The 18,201-nt window shown below is 41.4% G+C and overlaps 1 protein-coding gene across 3 annotated transcripts in view; it reads left to right on the top strand.

The window, feature by feature from the left end:
- ANO4 (anoctamin 4) overlaps positions 1–18,201 on the top strand; it is a 320,505-nt gene that overhangs the window by 189,665 nt on the left and 112,639 nt on the right. For 2 of the 3 annotated variants that reach the window (XM_039519449.1, XM_039519450.1), the window contains exons 8-9: positions 10,301–10,401; positions 14,622–14,666. In XM_039519449.1, coding sequence (XP_039375383.1) covers positions 10,301–10,401; positions 14,622–14,666 — 146 coding nt within the window. Of the gene's footprint in view, positions 1–10,300; positions 10,402–14,559; positions 14,667–18,201 lie in introns of those variants that run through there. The other variant, XM_039519451.1, reaches the window with a different exon arrangement.

Below are 18,201 nucleotides of genomic sequence, written 5' to 3'. Positions count from 1 at the left end.
ATTTTAGGTGCTGTTATAGACTTTGGACCTTTGTGTTTTAAAATTTAGCTTGCTGACCTTTGCTTTGAGTTTCGTATATGAATGTCACATTTTGAAATATTGCAACGGTGGGGTGCTAATTATAGCACAGTACCCAGGTATATTTTCATTTGAACAAATATGCCCAAATATACATTTCTGAGAAATACAGTTATAATTCTTTCCCCTCTAAAACCTGACATATTTTGATGCCTGTTTAATAACAGATGTCTAAAACTGAAAATAAAACATTCAAGTATTTAGAACATAAACACTTTGAATCAGTCATAAATAGGCTTTACAATGAAGTCAAGTCAGTTAGAGAATTAGTTTCTATCCCAAACAGTTAAAATCCATCAAATTTTAGTGAATTGTTTTTCATATATTTTAGTGTAACATGCTTGGTCTCAGAACTAGAAACTGTTTCTGAAACACACATCAGCAAGTTCCATTGTCGGTTTCCTATTAGCTTGATTTCTACTTGCCCAAGTCAAATGAATGTTTTCCCCTAATATTAAGATTCTTTCTTTTGAGAGGAAAAATTACATAATGACTTTTTATCAGTGTCATATGACCTTTGTTCATAGGTGATTCTTTTAAAAAATGGTCACGGGATTCAGACACTTATAACACTCTTCCTATCCCACTACGTATCTGAAATATACCTCACTGATTTTTTTCTGAATTACCAAAAATAAGAGAAAATAGCATTTTGTAATGTAATTTTTCATTTACAACTGTTCCTAAAATAGAAGCTTTTACAGAGATATCCATGGTATGGGCAAAGCTTCTCAGGCATATTTAAGTATGTCACTCTTATTTGTTGCTGTTCTTTATACAGACTTATAAAATGGTTTTGGATGTAAGCTGCAATCAGATGGGCTGAAGAGGCTTAGAACCCATTTAATTATCTCTCAGTGAATGCACAGTTGGGATTTACAGCCCTTTCACCATCCATATCATTAGGCCATTTCCAAACAATTAAAAAAAATCAAATAATGTTTTAAAGTCTCTATCCTTGTCTCCTGTTGGAGCTGTTCCACATTGTGTAAATAGTTAAATATTCTTTGGGCCATCAAGAAAGACACTGAGTCTATAGTGTGGTGGTTAGGGTACTCCATTGGAATGTGAAAAACTCAGGTTCAATTCTCCCACATCCTGGGTGAGTACCCTAACCACTGGGCTATTGGCAGGAGCTTCTCTCTCTCTTCCACACACTCCTGAAATTTTTTGAAATGTCTCAGTTTTGTTCTGATGCAAAAGAAAACAAATGTAACACTGCATTGTTTTGCAAAATGGAATTTTTGTTTTCTGACCAACCCTACTACTGACTAATACTACCGCTAAAGGCAATTACCTATTTTTTACATAACACACACACACACACACACACACACACACTATGTGTGACTATGGCAAAGTAAAATTAGATTGAAACTCTACCGCCCATAGTACAAGGACTGTGATTGTGTCCAGATCTTATGTGAATTTGTAAGGAACTGGGCAGGCTACTTGTATATTTCTTCCCCCTCTTGCTCAAAGACAGGCACAGTCTGGCCCTAAATATTTACCATTAGATTCTGGTACATTGTAGGTATTCTTCAGTACTGATAGTTTGTATTTGACTGCAAAGTACAGGTCTGTGTTCCCAAATACAAATTATGTTTCTAAAGGCATTTAATAAGTTGCATAGTTTTAAATTGGCTGTGTTTTATATCACCTAAGAATTTTGATTGTAACCTTTTACAAACTCAGTAATATGGGCTGATTATTTTATGTCTGCAAATCATGCCAAATGCAGGTTTAATAATGCATTGTGTCCCTCTTGGGAACATATTCTACCTAATTACGTCAGCAGATGCAGTTCCCAGGAGCAATGATAACAATTTAATATAAACATCCAAACCCATAAATCTATTACACTAATTATACTCCTGGGTACTCAGCCACCTGGTTAATTGGATTGTTCCTTTATGAATTAAATTGATGGCTTTCACGAAGAAGATGCTTTCTTGTCATGCCTTTATACATTTGATTTCAAAAACAGGTATACTTGAAACATAAGAATCAGCTTCTACTTTAGCTAGTGATAAGTATGTATTGATAGTAAAATATCCTGCCCTAAAACCTACTGATACCTTTTGAAAGTATCGTCAAATTACCCGAAAAGGGGAATTACCAGGAAAAGGGATAGTTTTGGGAAAGTTCCCTTCCAAAATACCACTGTGACCCAAATCATTTTTATTTTTATTTTAAAAAGTCTTCATTTCTTTACTGATTTTTTTTAAACAGCAAAATCAAACTGTGCCTGAGAGATACAAAAAATATCACTAAGAAACAAAAATCAAACAAACACTTTAGAAAACTGAAGTTCCAGATTGCGTCTTCACCTTACCTCTGTAAGTCTCATCTGCTTCCTCTTTTCTGTTCTGTTCAGGTTCTCAGGGCCAGCTCCAGGCACCAGCTTATCAAGCAGGTGCTTGGGGCGGCCACTCAGAAGCGGGGCGGCACTTTCAGGTATTCGGCGGCAATTCGGCAGAGGGTCCCTCACTCCCACTCGGAGTGAAGGACCATCCGCTGAATTGCCGCAGATCGCGATTGCGGCTTTTTTTTTTTTTTGGCTGCTTGGGGCGGCAAAACTCCTGGAGCCGGCCCTGCAGGTTCTTATACCCTATTCCCATTAACTTAGCATTTGAGCACCTTCCAGAGTTAGAAAATTAAACAAGGAGACTCACGGCTGTCAGTGGAAGTTACTTCTGCATCCTTCTTCTCCTTGTTCTGCCCCCCAAGAGTAGGGGGAGAGGTAATTGCACTTGTAGGGTTTTTAGTTTGTTTGGGGTTTTCTCAGTGAGTTGATGTTCTGTGTTAGTCTTTGGGAAGGCAAGTTAGAAGAAGTGCTTTGTGGATCTGGATTAGCACATGGTGAGCTTTGCAGTAGTTCTGAGTTGCTGCTGGAAAGAGTTCCCCAGGCTCAGGCTAGTCCCCACTAAAACCCAGTCTGAGAAAAGCTTTACTCTTGTGAAAGACAGTTCCATTTTTCTTTAGGCATAGAACAGTTAAGGATGGAGGGTCTTGCGGATGAAGTGGTCCTTAAGGTGTCCTAGGACCAGACCATTTAGCACTTTGAACATAAGGTTGGGGGCTTTAAACTTACCCTGTTGTTCCATGGTGAGCAATGCAAAGAATGGAGAGCTGGGACGGAGTACCGTTAGCAGCCTGTTTTGCTGGGAGGCACACTGCTACATTCTGCACCAGCTGCAGTTTTCCAGAGGCTGAGGGTTTCCTGCCCAAATAACCTGCAATGCCATAATCCAGATAGGAGATGATGAAGAGATGTGTATATTATCATTGCTAAATCACCATCAGCCACAGCATTTGCCTTCATGGCCTTATGTGGCAGAGAATTCCACAGGTTGACTCGACTGTGCATAAATCCTCTCTCTCTCTCTCTCGATCTCAGTACAAAGTGACTAGAATCATTATCAAATCTGAATGGTTTGAGTAGGTAGTGGTTTGCACTCACTTAGCACTGGTGTAAATGACTTCATAAGGTGCGGGGCTATGGAGAATCAGGCCTCCTGTGTCTTGAATGTATCAGTTTTTCTCTTTCTCAACTACCTTAGCTTTCTCTGCTTTTGCTGCTGGCTCTTCTTATTCATCTTAATAATGCTGACTGCTTTCCTCATCTTTCCTGCATTTAGCATTTTGCAGCATCTTTACTGCTTTCTATGTCTTGGATTTCTTATGTAATAACTAGGGCACTTCTTTGTCAGACCTTAAGAGAAAACATTTTTCTAAATACAGTTCAGGGTGATTTTTCCTTTTGCCTTGCTCACAACATATACCGAAGCGCTTCATCCACTGAGAAGAGTTTATCACTTCAGACAGTTGCCAACATTTATAGCACCAGACTTTCTATTTTCCTGTTAACTTTGCTGCCACTCTGCTTTCATACCATGTATGGTAGTGCTGTTTTTCTCAGCAGTTGCACAGAACTCTTTCCTCATTAGTGCTTTGACAGTTTTGTATTCATCTGTGCCTCCTAAACTCCTAAGTTAAACACTGCTTGAAATGCTGAATAAATGTTGAGACATCTTTTATCTTGTCCCTGTTTCCTCTTAGAACACTATTTTAACAAGGCAGTGGAATATGGCCATTCTAAAGCCCAAAGGGTTTCAATACTCCCTCCCTTAAGTAACTATTCATGATTTAAAAAAAAAAATATGGGAACCAAAATAACTGCTTGCAGTAGGCCAGTAAGAAAATGTGGATTCTGTTAGCCACAGCGGTGGACACAGAACTGCTCTGCAGAGTGTGACATTGTGGTTCCTCCATTTCAAAGGGATGGGCTTGCTTACTTCTAAAAATTATATACCTAATTTGAAAATTATAGTAATCCAAAACAGAGGTACTCAGGTGCCTAACTCCCATTGAAATCAATGGGATCTAGGTGCCTAAAAACCTTTCTGAATCCCATGCATGGTGGAGAAGTGGAGAGGGAAGATGGCTAGCTACCAACTGAAGAAGACTGAAAGAGTCTTTGGGTAGATTTGGAACATAGCGAGTTAAACAATTTAAAATTAACTGTCAAAAGACAGCTCCTCAAAATAGCACCAAGTCCAGCAATCCCAGGGGCAGCACAGCTGCTAAAAGGCAGATAAACAAAGTCCTGAGTCAAAAGAAAACTGGAACAGGAACAGACACATGGGTCAACCCATCCTCACAGAGTTTTTGTACAGACACAGTTGTTGGCTATGTAGCTGGGAGGCATTCTCCACGGTCATGGTTCTTCCCATCTAGAGATAGCTCCACTGAGGGATGTACTGGCCACTGCTTCCAGCAACTCCCATTGGCCCAAAGCAGTGATCTGCGGCCACTGGGAGCCGTGATTGACCGGACCTGCGGACGGGGCAGGTAAACACACCGACTCAGCCCGGCCTGCCAGGGGCTTTCCCTACAAAAGCGGCAACCCCTGTTTGAGAAACCTTGCTCTACAATAGACTCAGGTATGGAGATCTTAGTCACACTTCGGGCAAATGGCCTGGCCTAACTTTTTGCTCAAATCAGCTCCCTCAAGCTTTGTCTACACTAGGGCAAGTTTTCAAACATCTGTCCCTGTTGCTAACAACATAGTCAGTTCCACTGGTGTTAGCAATGTTCAGAGTTTGTCAGCTGTTGATGGTATTTAAGTATTGTGTCAATTATACCTGCACTCAGCAGGATTAGATGATACATTGCTTATATACTGGCAAAAGCCAGCAGCCTGTCTATGCAATGGTTTCCGGTGTTGCTAACATCACTGGAGTTGAACTGGTGGAAAAGTTGTACAAAGATAAAATTTAACTTTATGTCCCAGTTTCATAACAGGATTTCACACTCTCAGTAAATTATTTTACAAAGTAGTGCTGTGGCTGAGTTTCTTCGTTTCAGAGTTACTCTATTAATAACTACCTGTTTCTTTTGTTGGGCAATTTTTTAAAAATCATCCTATTTGTGTCCTTATCCAGATAATAAGACTACTTCATTTTCTCTACAGTTTTCCTACAAGTCAAAGGCTTTACTAAAACTGTGTGCACTCTATTCCCCTGGCTCTCCAAACCTGTAATATTATTGAAAATATTTATCATGATCTAGGCCTTAAAGAAGACATTATCCATTATTTCTTAAATTTCTTTAATCCATCTGCCTATTATATTAATATAATATTTTGCCTGGAACTAAGGCATATTGACAGGACAGTAATTACCTAGATTGTTGTGTATGCATATTTTAGAGATTTTGGCACTAGTTTATCCTTCCTCCAATTTTAGGACATTGCCTCTTTGGATTTTACTGCAGGTTTGCAGAACAGTAATCAATACGAGTGCTTGGTTTCTTTGCTTTTTTCAGTAGTTCACTCTACAATACTTACTAATTATTCTGCACTGTTGATGTAACAACGTAACACTTGGAAGCTAAGGATTTTGTACTTCCTGTACTACTCAATTCTAAGAAACTATATTGAATCTGATTGTACAGATGGAAGATCATTAATGCAAACAGACCAACTTTGAGAGAGAGGAGAAAATGCAGTAGCCTTTCTCTTCTACTTATTGCATAATGGTCTCAGCAGGAGTAATTCTGTCTTTCTGTCATTATCTAGGCCTAGGGTGCCTATCACTGTGAAAACTCAGCACCATTCATATCAGTTTATTTAGACCTGGTCTACACATAAAGTTTAACAGTGTAGTCAGTTGGGGGGTGACTATTTTTTTTTTTAACCAATGGTGTTAAAAGTTCTAATGTGATTGCAGTTATAACCCGTAGGTAGAACTCTGCTTCTACCAGTATATCTTATGCAGTTTGGGGGAAACAGGATAAGCTATAATGGTGTAAGCACTTTTATCCCATAGAGCTGTGTTTATATTAGAGGGTATAGCCTGTTCAACTCTTCCCGTATAACTGTACCAGCAAAATGCTCCTGGTGTAGAAAAGATTGTTAGTAAATAATTGAGGGTATCATGCAAGTTGTGGAAACTTCTTGATACAATTTTCAAACATTTTTTTAAGTTTTACATTCAAGGATAAAAGAATCTGATCATTCTAAGCCAGTTCTATTTTCCATTAAAAAAAAGAAAAAGACAACAAATTTAATGCTTGTGACATTAGTAGGTTGATGGCACTGGTGACTGAAGTCCATTATTTGTGCTACACAGAAGCAATGAAAGTGTCCATGCTGGCCTGTTTTGGAGGCTGGAACTGGAAGCTTTTAGATTTAAATGTAAGAGATAATTAAAAGGACTTGTCAGAGCTGTTTTTCTATAGAAAATTGGGTTTTCAACTAGACAAAAATTTTAGTGAAAGTGTCTGCTTGCCACTAAAATTTTTGAGATTTATGAAAAAACAATTTGCCCCAAAATTTTGAGTTTTCAACCAAAAAACATGGGTTGTTTTTTGCTTGTGTGGGATTTTGTTGTTGTTATTTTTAAATGAAAAGTCCATTTTTCTTCTCCTGACCAGCTGTACTAATCAAGTCTCCTTGGCCATTCAGTTTGGGCCCTTCTGAAGACTGCCAACAATGGTACTAAGAGAAATATATTTTTACTCTCCTCTAAGGATTGGATTGGGAGTACCACTGACCACCAGACAGTTATCATCTGGTGACAAGCTTTAGTCACTAGTGCCCCGGCTCTGATCCAAACAAGTGATTATAGGCTCCCTATCTTTTTCCTGTTCCCATGAGTTTCATTGCCCAGGTTTGCATTTGCTGATCATCTTCCCATCACTTTCCAGCTGACTGTTCCCGTTGATAAATATGGTTTCGATGTGTCAGAGAGGAGTACGGTTGCATTATTTTTTGTGTCAATAATGTGAAAAATTGACTTTACCTGCTGCTTACTTTTTAATGAGGAAAGCCCTAGTTGTCAATGGGAAGAGTGGGGAAGTTCTTTCTTTCTGATTTTTTTTTTTAATATTTTGTTTCTGGTTGTAATGCGCTCTTTCAAGCAGTAGCATGCAAGAGACTTGGTTTTTGGATTGGAGTGATTTGAGTACTTCATGTTTTTCATGCTGATAAAGTTAATTTATTTTATATCAAGTAATAAAGGAAAAGGGCTAAACTTACCCTGCTTTACCATGGCTTTCACTGGCATGGTTGAGGCACACAGCTCCTAGAGGTAGAAAGTCCACCGTGAAAAGCAGCTGCCCACTTCCCCTGTATACTAGGGAGCTCATGAAGCGTTAGCACAGCCTGAAAATTGGGTGGGACTGACTGACTGGGGCTGTGTGACCAGTGCAGCCGGGCAGTCCATTGATTCGAGGCATTCCTGCTCCTGTCTGGAGCTCCTGTAATGTCCCAGTGGGAAGAAAAGTTGCCCTCTCTAGGCAGCAGAAACCTTAGGGAGGAGGCAGTGAAAACACTCAACTCGCCTCCCTGGAGGCTGCATCCCCCAGAAGTGCAGAAGACCTTGCTGAGGCAGGGTGATACAATTGCCACCGCTTTGCAACTGTAAAAGTGAATCAAGCCCAATACGTTTATTCATGAAAAATGCAAATATAGGTGGTGTTAAACATCTCTTTCCAAGGGCCATATGGCCAAACTCTCGGGAAGGCTGGGGTGAGCTATTGCTTCCTCCCAAGGGCAGTCTAGAAATTTCCTCTTTATATAGCTTTCTAAATAGTTGTATATGTGGAGGGGAGGAATGGCAGGGCAGCCTGAGGTTTGTCTCTGGCTGCTCTGCTGTGCTCTTTCTTAGCACTCTGTACTGAACTGGGCAACAGGAGACTCAACTCAATTTTCAAATGTGGGCCGCCATGAATGCCACGTTCATCCTGCATTTGGGTGCACATTTCAGAATTTAGGCATATAAATGCCCATTCTACATGTCAAAATGTCAATTTGAGCATCGGGATGCAAGACTGCGATATCCTATTAAGGTCCCCAGGTTTGGAAACTGATCCCAGTAAACTTGGCCCGACCAGCGAAAAGGAAAGATTTGATTGTGGAAAAGGTTTGGGGAGGAAAAATGTATTTGTGGTACAGGCCTCCATAGTATTAGTAATCAGAAAGATGTGACCTGTAGGTTGATACTGAATATTATCATCAATAAATGCTTTGGATTTTTCATAAAGATCGGAGATCTAAATTGACAGCAACTCACCATTAGCTGTTGCTTCTTTGCAACCGTGCAAACACGGTACTAAGTATATATACCACCTACTCACTAATTATATCCTGGAGGAGAAAGCCATAGATGAAGCACAGAAAAAGCACTTACAAGTAGAGAGATACAGTATTTAATTACTAATCTAAAGAAGAGAAGATTAACAGAAGCTATCCATTGAAATATTTATGTAGCTAAGATGATTCACTGGATCTTTTCTGTCAGGTATTTTATTGGGACCTATTTTCTCTCTTCAGTGTAGAAGACAGCTGCATTTTGTTTTTTTATTTCCCGGTCCAGTTTTGTTTTGCATCCACTTTTCTTTTTTTCTTTTAGAATTTCTAATGTTTTTCCTCATGAATTTTAACTATTCATAACTACTGTGAGAATGTGACTTTTATATGAATAATTTCCCACTCATCCTCTTCCTCAGAAGAAGCCTGAAACCCTCCAAATGTGTTTTGTTTAGATTTTCTACAGATAAATCTACAGCAATCACATTGCAGGGTATCAGTTAAACAAACCACATCCGATAAAGGAAACATTTTATTTCTCTTGACTACTTACAGATTTATGAGGCTCCTGTGTGAGAGGAAATGTTTAACATCTGAGAGATCAAATTCAGATAATTGCGGAATATCCATCCACCCATATCTTTACCCTCATCCTCAGCAGTGAACAGGCCCCCTTTAACTCCAGACATGTTTCCTGGTTATGTGTTGGTGGGGTTTGATGGTTAATAGAGAACTGCTGTGGCTGTCACAAATTACATTATAAGTAGTTCTGTGGGAATTTCACAGGTTTTTAAAAAGTATGTGAACAACTAAAATTGTGGGTACGTGGACAGCTATCAGCATTCGTCTTCATTACCTCTTTATGCCCTGTCTTGTCCCCCAGCAACCACACAGTCCCACAGACCCCTTACATTTCCCACGTCCTCTCTATACAAAGCCTCGCTTTCCCTCCTGGCCACCAGCAGAGCTGAATTCCTCCCCTCATCCCTCTCTGTGCACCACTATACATGCTTCTGTTAGAGTGATAGTCACTCTGGCTCTGAGATCCCATGGTGAGGTGAAAAGGATACAGGGATTGCAAGGATTGGGGCGGGAGGGAGGTCTCCTCACCCTCTACAGTCTGTGGTATTTCCCCAGGTGGGAGAATGCAGATAGCCCAAGATCATGCTGATAAAACCACCTCATCATGTATTCTTTTTCTTTCATGAAAACATATATACATGCACACATGGTAATATCTGTTGCGGTATAACATACCTGGAAAAGAGACCCCGGGTTGGGAGGTCCTTGTGTCCTGTAGAGGGGAGATGTAATCAGGCCCCTTGTAGCTAGGAGTGCATGTGAAGCAAAGCACTCAAACCTGAGGCTCAGATGAGTATCTTGCATTGCTTCCTGCCCATCCCCTGTGATGGATACACTTTTCTGGAGGAAGACAGCTTATTGGAAGGAAATCATCAGAGCAATGTTAAGGATGAAGTTTTATATGTGCACATGTGCATTTGTGGAAAGAAGAAATCCTTGCAATTCTGAAACATATCTGTGGGTGGTGGAAATTGACCAGTGTTAAAGGTTCTTTGTTCTTTGGTCCTCACTTGGCTTGGTGGCTGTTCTGTTTTTCTGTTACAGTCATCTTTAACAAACAGTGATGTCATCTTTGTGAAGTTGCACGCCCCATGGGAGGTCCTGGGCAGATATGCAGAAGTAATGAACGTAAGAATGCCTTTCAGGTAGGTGTAGTTACATTTTGTGCTCAGGCTTTACTGTAAAGAGAGTGTAAAACTAAAACTGAAATGCACCCAGAAAAGCTATTCTATGAAATACCTCACATCTTTAGAAAATATAAATGGAGTGACAGAGATACCATAGTCATTGATATTTCATGTTAATTTGCCTGCAATTTTAGTACAATAGCAGTTTTAAATTAAGGCGACCTATAGCAGCGCAGCTATTTTCATGGGGTATTCTATCCTTAGGCCCTTTAACCCCTTCACTGCCGGAGCCCCCTGCATACTCGTGCGCTGCTGTTTTTTAAATGGACATGTCCTTGAAATCAATGGGCAGTCGAGACGATCCAGGTACGTACGGCAGCACAGAAGGTGCATGTCTGTTGGACGTATCTGGCATGTTCGGCACCTGTAAATTGTCTGTCTGTATAGTGTGTAGTTGGGGAAATGCAGAACATAAATAAGCATTCTATCTAATAGAAGACTGGAATTCAGATGGAAGATTTTCTTTTGAAACCTAGAGTTTCTCTTTGAAGGAGTAGAAATGGTATTCTGTGCTACTGACGGGCAAATCAATTCCAAATGGTCATTCAGACCCACTTTTCCCTCTTGTCAAATATGATTTGTATGATGGGTTTCAATCCTGATATTTAAAAAATCACTTTTATTCTACTTGTTATAAAAACTTCGTTAAAATAGTGTAAAGTGTTTGGCTTAAATGGACCAAACCCAAAGCTTCAGAGGTTCTGGTTCTCCTTTCACTTCACTGAGATTACATCAGTATAGCTCCCCTGATTTAACGGGGTTATTCCTGATTTACTCTGATATGAGCAAGAGGAGAAGAAAGGCCAGAGTCACAAATGGTGATTGAGACCAGAGTAAAGCCCCTCAGAGAACTTCTGTGGATATTCTCCTCCCCATTTCGAGATGAAAATGTGCCTTTTATGTACTACATCCTGTTGTGTTGTCATACTCTTAGTTATTAGGAAAATGAAAGATGACTTAAGGACAGGTGTTCAGGCTCAATCTGCATTTAGTAGGATTTTCATTTTAAGACAAACCTCAGAATTCTTTAGCCTTGTTTAACTTTCCTTTCTGTGCCTTTTTAACATTAAAAAGGAAAAACAATGTAAATTGTATCATGAATGACTGCAAGGGTATTTAAAGTGTGCTACAATGTTAAGACAATGGGCCAAGTTCACCCAATGTAACACCACTGATTTCATTGGCATAAAAGTGGGATGAATTTGGCCCAATAAACTATAATAGCTCTTGTTTGTCAGGTGGGAGCATGATCCAGCAAAAAGTAAAATTTTGGGTAGAAAACCTGGGCCTTCCTGGTCTAGCTTGCTTACCAGAAGTCGCCATTTTCCATAGACAGCACTTTCAACATGCGTTTAGCTTATATTTAAAAACTAAAAATGACATTCAGTGGTTCTTTGATGTGCTACCTGTTCATGGCTTCATTCTTTGCACAGCCATTGCAAAGTATTATGCCAGTAATCTATAATATGAAGTCACTGCAATGTTACTGCAAACATGTGTATTAGACAAAGTTTTTGCTTAAAAGTTTTATGCCAAATATTTTAACAGTAACTTAACTGTTTATATTGTAAAAACAAAGGCCAACATTTAGCTGCCTTGGCTTTTGTTTTCGGTGCCTAATCTGAGACACCTATGCCCTGATTTTCAGAGCTCCTGAGCACTTGCAGTTCCTCATAACTTAAGTCTCAGCACTTCTGTAAACCAGGTCTTTTGTGTCTCAACATTAGTAGACACTTCTGAAAATTTGGGCCAGACTAGGCAGCATTTTCAAAAGCACTCAGCATTGGCCTAACTGTGCTCCCACTGAATTCAGTGGGAGAATTAACATTGACTTCACTAGGGGCAGGCCCATGGATGGGGGTGGGGTGTGTGCAAAGGGGGCAATTGCCCAAGGGCCTGGGCGATTTAATAGGGCCTAGGGGCCCCCAGCTGCCACCGGCAGTGCAGCAGGGCTAAGGCAGGCTTTCAGACCACCCTCACTGTGCACCACTCCCAGAAGCAGCTGGCATGTCCCAGCAGCCCCTAGAGAGAGGGTCTCCGTGTGCTGCCCCTGCCCCGAGCACCAACTCCACAGCTCCCATTGCCTGGGAACTGCGGCCAGTGGAAGCTGCGGGAGCGGTGCCTGTGGGCAGCAGTGCGCGGAGACCCTCTGGGTCCCCCACCTAGGAGCTGCTGCCAGAGGGGTGTGCCAGTCGCTTTTGGGAGCCACCCGAAGTAAGCACCGACCTCCTGACCCCATCCTACACCCCAACCCCCTGCCCCAGCCTAGAGCCTGCACCCAAACTCCCTCCCATTGCCCGCACTCCCTCCCACATCCAAACTCTCTCCCAGAGCCCAAACCTCCTCCCGCACCCAAACTCCCTCCCAGACCCCACACCTCCTCCTGCACCCAAACTCCTTCCCAGAGTCTGACCCGCACCCCCTCCCTCACCCCAACCCCATGCCCCAGCCTGGCTGAAAGTGAGTGAGGGTGGGGGAGAGCGAGCAACTGAGGGAGGGGGGATGAAGTGAGCAGGGGGCGGGGCCTCAGAGAAGGAGCGGGAATGGGCATGATCTTGGGGAAGGGGCTGGGCAGGGGACAGGGCAAGGGTATTTGGGTTTGCACAATTGGACAGTTGGCAACCCTACTGGGTGGGCAAGGCGAAGCCCTGGCTGTGCCGGAAGAGCACGCCCAGCAGCGAAGCCGGCAGCTAACTGGGCATGGCTTCTGTGTGCATGAGGGCCCATTGACTGTTCTGCCCTGGGGCCTGACTAGGGGTAGTGTTAAGTCAACATGGAGTGCTTTTGAAAATCTACTCCACAATCTGGGCTCTAATGATCTGCAAAATATCTTACATTATTTAAATTCTAAATGCTGAAAGTAATTGAAATTGATAACTAATTTTCATACCTCTATCATTTAAAGCAGCAATACAGCTTTTATTTTCAAAACTTGCCAAACATAATTGCTTCTAAGGCACTAATGGATATTGCTATGCTATTTTAAAATATGTCCAGATATGCAGAATGAGCTGTGTGGTGTGAACCCTTCATTTTCCAGAACTGGTATAGATCAGCATTAAATGATGGAACATTTCAGAATACATAGAAACTGCCTTGGGTTAACAATGACTTCCAGTGGATGACAAAGTCAAACTAAGGAGCAGGAGACTGGAGTTCAATAAGCCATCCAAATCTTGCTGTAAGGAAGATTAAGACACCCACACCTGAACTGCCCTCAAATTTTTTAAATGTTTTAAGATGCTGAAGGCAATGGGCCAAATTCTGGCAGGCACTGTGCACAGGAGCGTACCAAGAGAACAACGACCAGCAGCAGGAGAATGGGGTGGAACCTGGACACCCCATTCTGGCTCCAACCGGAGCTGATAGGGATGTTGTTCTGCAGGCCCTCTGTGACAAGAGCCAGGAAGGGGTAACCTGGGGTTGGGTCATAGGAGTGAGGGGGTGTGGTCAGAATGCTTATACTTGTACACTCCTGACTCCTCACTGATCCCTATGCATGCATCCCTCCGCCACCCCTGCCCATACACACACACGGCTTATTCAATTTACAAGAGGAATTAGCTATGCCTGATATGAGGGGTGGGAGAAGTGGGCTGCACATGGGGCATGTGCCAAGCACATATTAATTTTGCTTGTGCAGTCTATATGTTCATCTGTTTGCGGGGGGAGGTTATTTCCCATAGAGCCAGCATTTGTCCTGATAAATACTGCATGTGTGATGTTATAGTTTAGTGTCAGGCTTTGGTTTCCACTTTCCTGGCTTTTTAAACATTCCCCTATTTAAACAACATGTAAGTTGTCCAATGCTATATTTAATGATTCAATAATTGATGTTAAAAGCATACAGTTTAATTTATTCACATTTGTATTTGCCTTGTAAAGAACAGACATCCATTTGCTGAATCCTTTGAAACCGAAATGCCTCTGAATCCGTGTCCTCCAGGCATTATAAACAGCAGAAAGAAAAAAGTAATGACAAAAACAATTACTTTCCTGCAATTCAAACAGTGCCAGAATTTGTCTTGGGCTCCTGTGACAGTTCTGTTAATCTCTCTTTTTAGTCTCTTCCTCCACCTCTTACAGGCTTCTATCTTCAATTTCCTTCCTTGCTAGTTCATACTGTAACTGACGATGGGTTTTCTTCTCGACTGGCTTCATTTTTGCTGTTCTTCCAGGAGAAAAATCTATTACCTGCACCGCCGGCACAAGTTCATGAACAGGTTGGTAAATCACTCAAGCTGGTGTATTTCTTTGGCAGATCAGACTTCATAGTCAAACTCTTGGGAAGGTTCAAGTTGTAAGGAGAGTTATTGATGTACATTCAAGCCTACCATTCCTGCAAACACAGTGGTTGCACTTTCAAGGTTTCTACCATTTGAGAGAGAGATTATCAGTTTTACCAGTTTTTCCCATTTTAACTATAGGGAATCTCAAACTGGTAGAATCTTTTAAAATGGAAGAAGCTTTTTCAGTGCAACAATTGCAGCTATTTCTCCTCCCATGTAGCTTAGTAAGGAATTTTGGGAGGCTAACAATATCATTAGAATCTGTTATTTATTATTCACTTTCAGCAATACGCCCTTCCTCTCTGGTGCTGATGTCAGTGTTATTTATTTATTGTGCTGTCCGTTGCATAGTGCTTTACAGTAATAGACAATGAACCAAATTAATCTCTGGTGTAACTCCATTGAAATCAATTCAGTAACATGAGAGATGAATCTTTCCCAAGATCTCTGCCTTGAAGCGCTTCTGCCCAGTTGCCAAATGCCTTAAAGACGTGTTTGATGCATGTTTTGTATCTAACTTGTAAAATAATCTTCACAATTTTCACCCTTTTTGTTTGACTCAAGTATTTTCTTGGCCAACTAAGCAAAAATGTCTCAAAATACTGTAGAAATGTACCAGTTTGGCAAGGATTGGTCTGTATATAGGTATTTAGTGGCTGCATGATGGTGGAATTTTCAAAAGTGCTCAGCACTGGTCATACTCTTCACTCCTGGAAGTTAATAGTGAAACTCCCATGGATTTTGTAGTGGTATGGCTGCTTATTGCCTCTTGAGCACCCCCTCATGGACAGAGGTCACTCTACAGCACCCTGCCTCTGTTGCTGGCCCATCTATTCAGGGGCCCTTTAAGAAGTCGGAGTTCACAAAGTAGTTCAAAGAATCCCCAGAAGGGACCCCAGGGAGCTGCCTGGTGCACACTGTCGTCCCCTCCCTCCAGGCCCCTAAATCCCATTCAGTGTCCCTCGCTCAGTAGTCCAACACAAACCCTTTCAGAACAAAATACAAACTGACTCAGTCTTCACCCCTTTTCAGATGAGCACAGACCCTTCCTCGCTGAGGCTCAGTCTCTCCTCTGCTTCTTGGGCAGGGTCTCTCCCAGGTCTCCCAATTTAGAGAGCTTCCTCCTGCTTCTTGCAATCTCAGTGACTCTTTCAACTCCACCCCCTATCCCCCGCAGCTTCCTGGGATCACCGGATTCCACCCAGGCTTTGTAATCAGCTCTGGCTTAGCCCCGGGCTCTCCAGAACATAGGCAAACCAACTTGTTACAGACTTCCACGGGAGCAGAGGTAGACAACACTGGGCACTTTTGAAAACTCCTGCTCGAGAGTGATAGGTGCTTCACACTGCAGATTTGATAGAAGGTGAATATTTTACAGGTAAAGATAATTTACTGTAGATTGACAAGTTTATTTGGAATTTATTAAAAATTCAATCTTTTTACTTTATTATGATATTAAATCCCATTATTTTCTGCTGATGGTATGGTGGTATCAACATTATAGTAAACACATTGTTTCATTGGTAGATGATCTCTCCATGGAATACAAACCTTTTCCTTGGTGGACAGATGCTATAAATACGAGTCCCTCTAAAGCTTGTGACTTCCCCATCCCCCAAATAAGTGCTGTAGGGTTTGGTAACTTTAGAATCTCAGAAGGTCAACAATTTTTCTAAAGCAATGTCAAGTATGAAGGTATTAGTGGAGTTTTATGAGCCCGGGATAAACTCAGCCACAAAGTGCTATCAAAGTCTTCATTCCCTGACATCTACACTGTAGAAAATGGGCAGATATTGCATACCTGAAGCAACATATTGTTTTTGGCCAGATGGAAAGAGTTAGTGTTTCATGACCACTTGCACTGAATATAAAAACATTCCTGCTCCACAACTGATGCAGTGCATGAATGGAGTCACTACTGAGTCTCTCTCCTGCTACCCCAATCTTCACAATTGAGTGGCACTGAGTTGATTTGGATTGTAATTAAAGGCACATGGTTGGTTTAACCAAAATAATGGCACACATGGAAGGAGCGTGCATAGGTTCTTTTGTGTGTGTGTGTATTCATATTCAATTTTGTGTTTTCATTTGCTTGCTTAATGAGTCAGCGTGCCATTTGAGCCCAGTGTAATGAGTGATCTGGTCTTTTTATAGCGTTTAAGTTCCTGGCTGACGAAAATACCTGGCTAAATCTAGATCTCATATTATTTCAGCCCTATAAATAGTTCCTTGAGACAAAAATACCAGCCAAACAAAAAATCCTGGAGAAAAACAAGCACAAATGTCAAGGTGTTCAGATTTATTTCCAGTTCTGTAGAACACTAATATACAACTCCAGTATGAGGCAATGGGGACAGGTTCAGCTAAAATGAGAAATTACTTGAACGTTTGTCCATTTCTTGAGCTAAACCCAAAGCTTTTTTGAAGTTTGGGCAATTTTGATAAAGGACGTGTTTCAGGGTGCAGTCTAGTGCAGACACCTTGCAGCATGGCACAACAGTCATCCTGCCGCCAGTTTCCCCCTCAGACAAACACAGATGCGCCCAGGCATTTTAAATAACGTTCTCCCTCTTATTGTCTGTTTTATTATCATAACACAAAATAAACTTTAGAGCTGATTTTAAAAAATGGAATTTCTATACCACAAGAAATTCCAATATTTTTGTCCATTTGTTTTCATTCAGAATTGAAATTTAAAAGTGCTGATATTTCTTGGAACAAAAATTCCAAAAATTTTGATTTGAAACTCTGAATCTTCTTTTTTATTGAGTTTGTTGACATCATTAACATCATGGGAGTCCCATGTGGCACACCATGGTGGCCAGCCACAGGGAGAAACTGCAGTGCATCATGAGAAATATAGCCCTATAGGGGAGAACGAGGGCATGAAGGATCTGGAACTACAACTCCCATGAAGCACTGTGGCAGCTCAGCGAAACACTGAGATTAATGTTGACCCAAAATGAAACATTTTGATTTTTTTAATGGAACATTTTGCCAAAATCAGTCTTTGCCTACAGAAAATTTTGATTTTGACAAAACTCACAAAACCCAATGAGACAGTGTTTTGTTTGAATTTTTTTTGACAAGCCCAAAGAAATATAAAGTATCTGTGGCTCTGCTAGATTTAAACCATTCCTCTCCTAGTCAGCGGAATTCTCTACAGCCCTCCTTCCAGCAACTGCATCACTTACATCCTCGGTGCAGGGTTCTCCATAGCCCTCCTTTTAGGTGCTGCCCTCGCAATCCTTATCCCTTACCTATAGGGTTCTCTGCAGCCCCCCAAGGGGTTTCAGTCCTTCTGCCCTTGGTGTAGGGTATCTCATAGCCTTCCTTTTAGGGGCTGTGCCAGAATCCTGGCAAGCTCCCTTAACCTGCCACCATCCTTGCTCTGTATCAGGAGAAACTTCCTGTACTCCCTGCAGGTCTCCCTCACTGTATGAACATCTTATAGGAGGTCCCACCTTCC

The sequence above is a fragment of the Mauremys reevesii genome, linkage group 1, assembly GCF_016161935.1.
Source record: "Mauremys reevesii isolate NIE-2019 linkage group 1, ASM1616193v1, whole genome shotgun sequence".
NCBI lineage: Eukaryota > Metazoa > Chordata > Testudines > Geoemydidae > Mauremys > Mauremys reevesii.
Note: the sequence above shows the minus strand (reverse complement) of the source record. Positions and strands in the feature narration are given on the sequence as shown.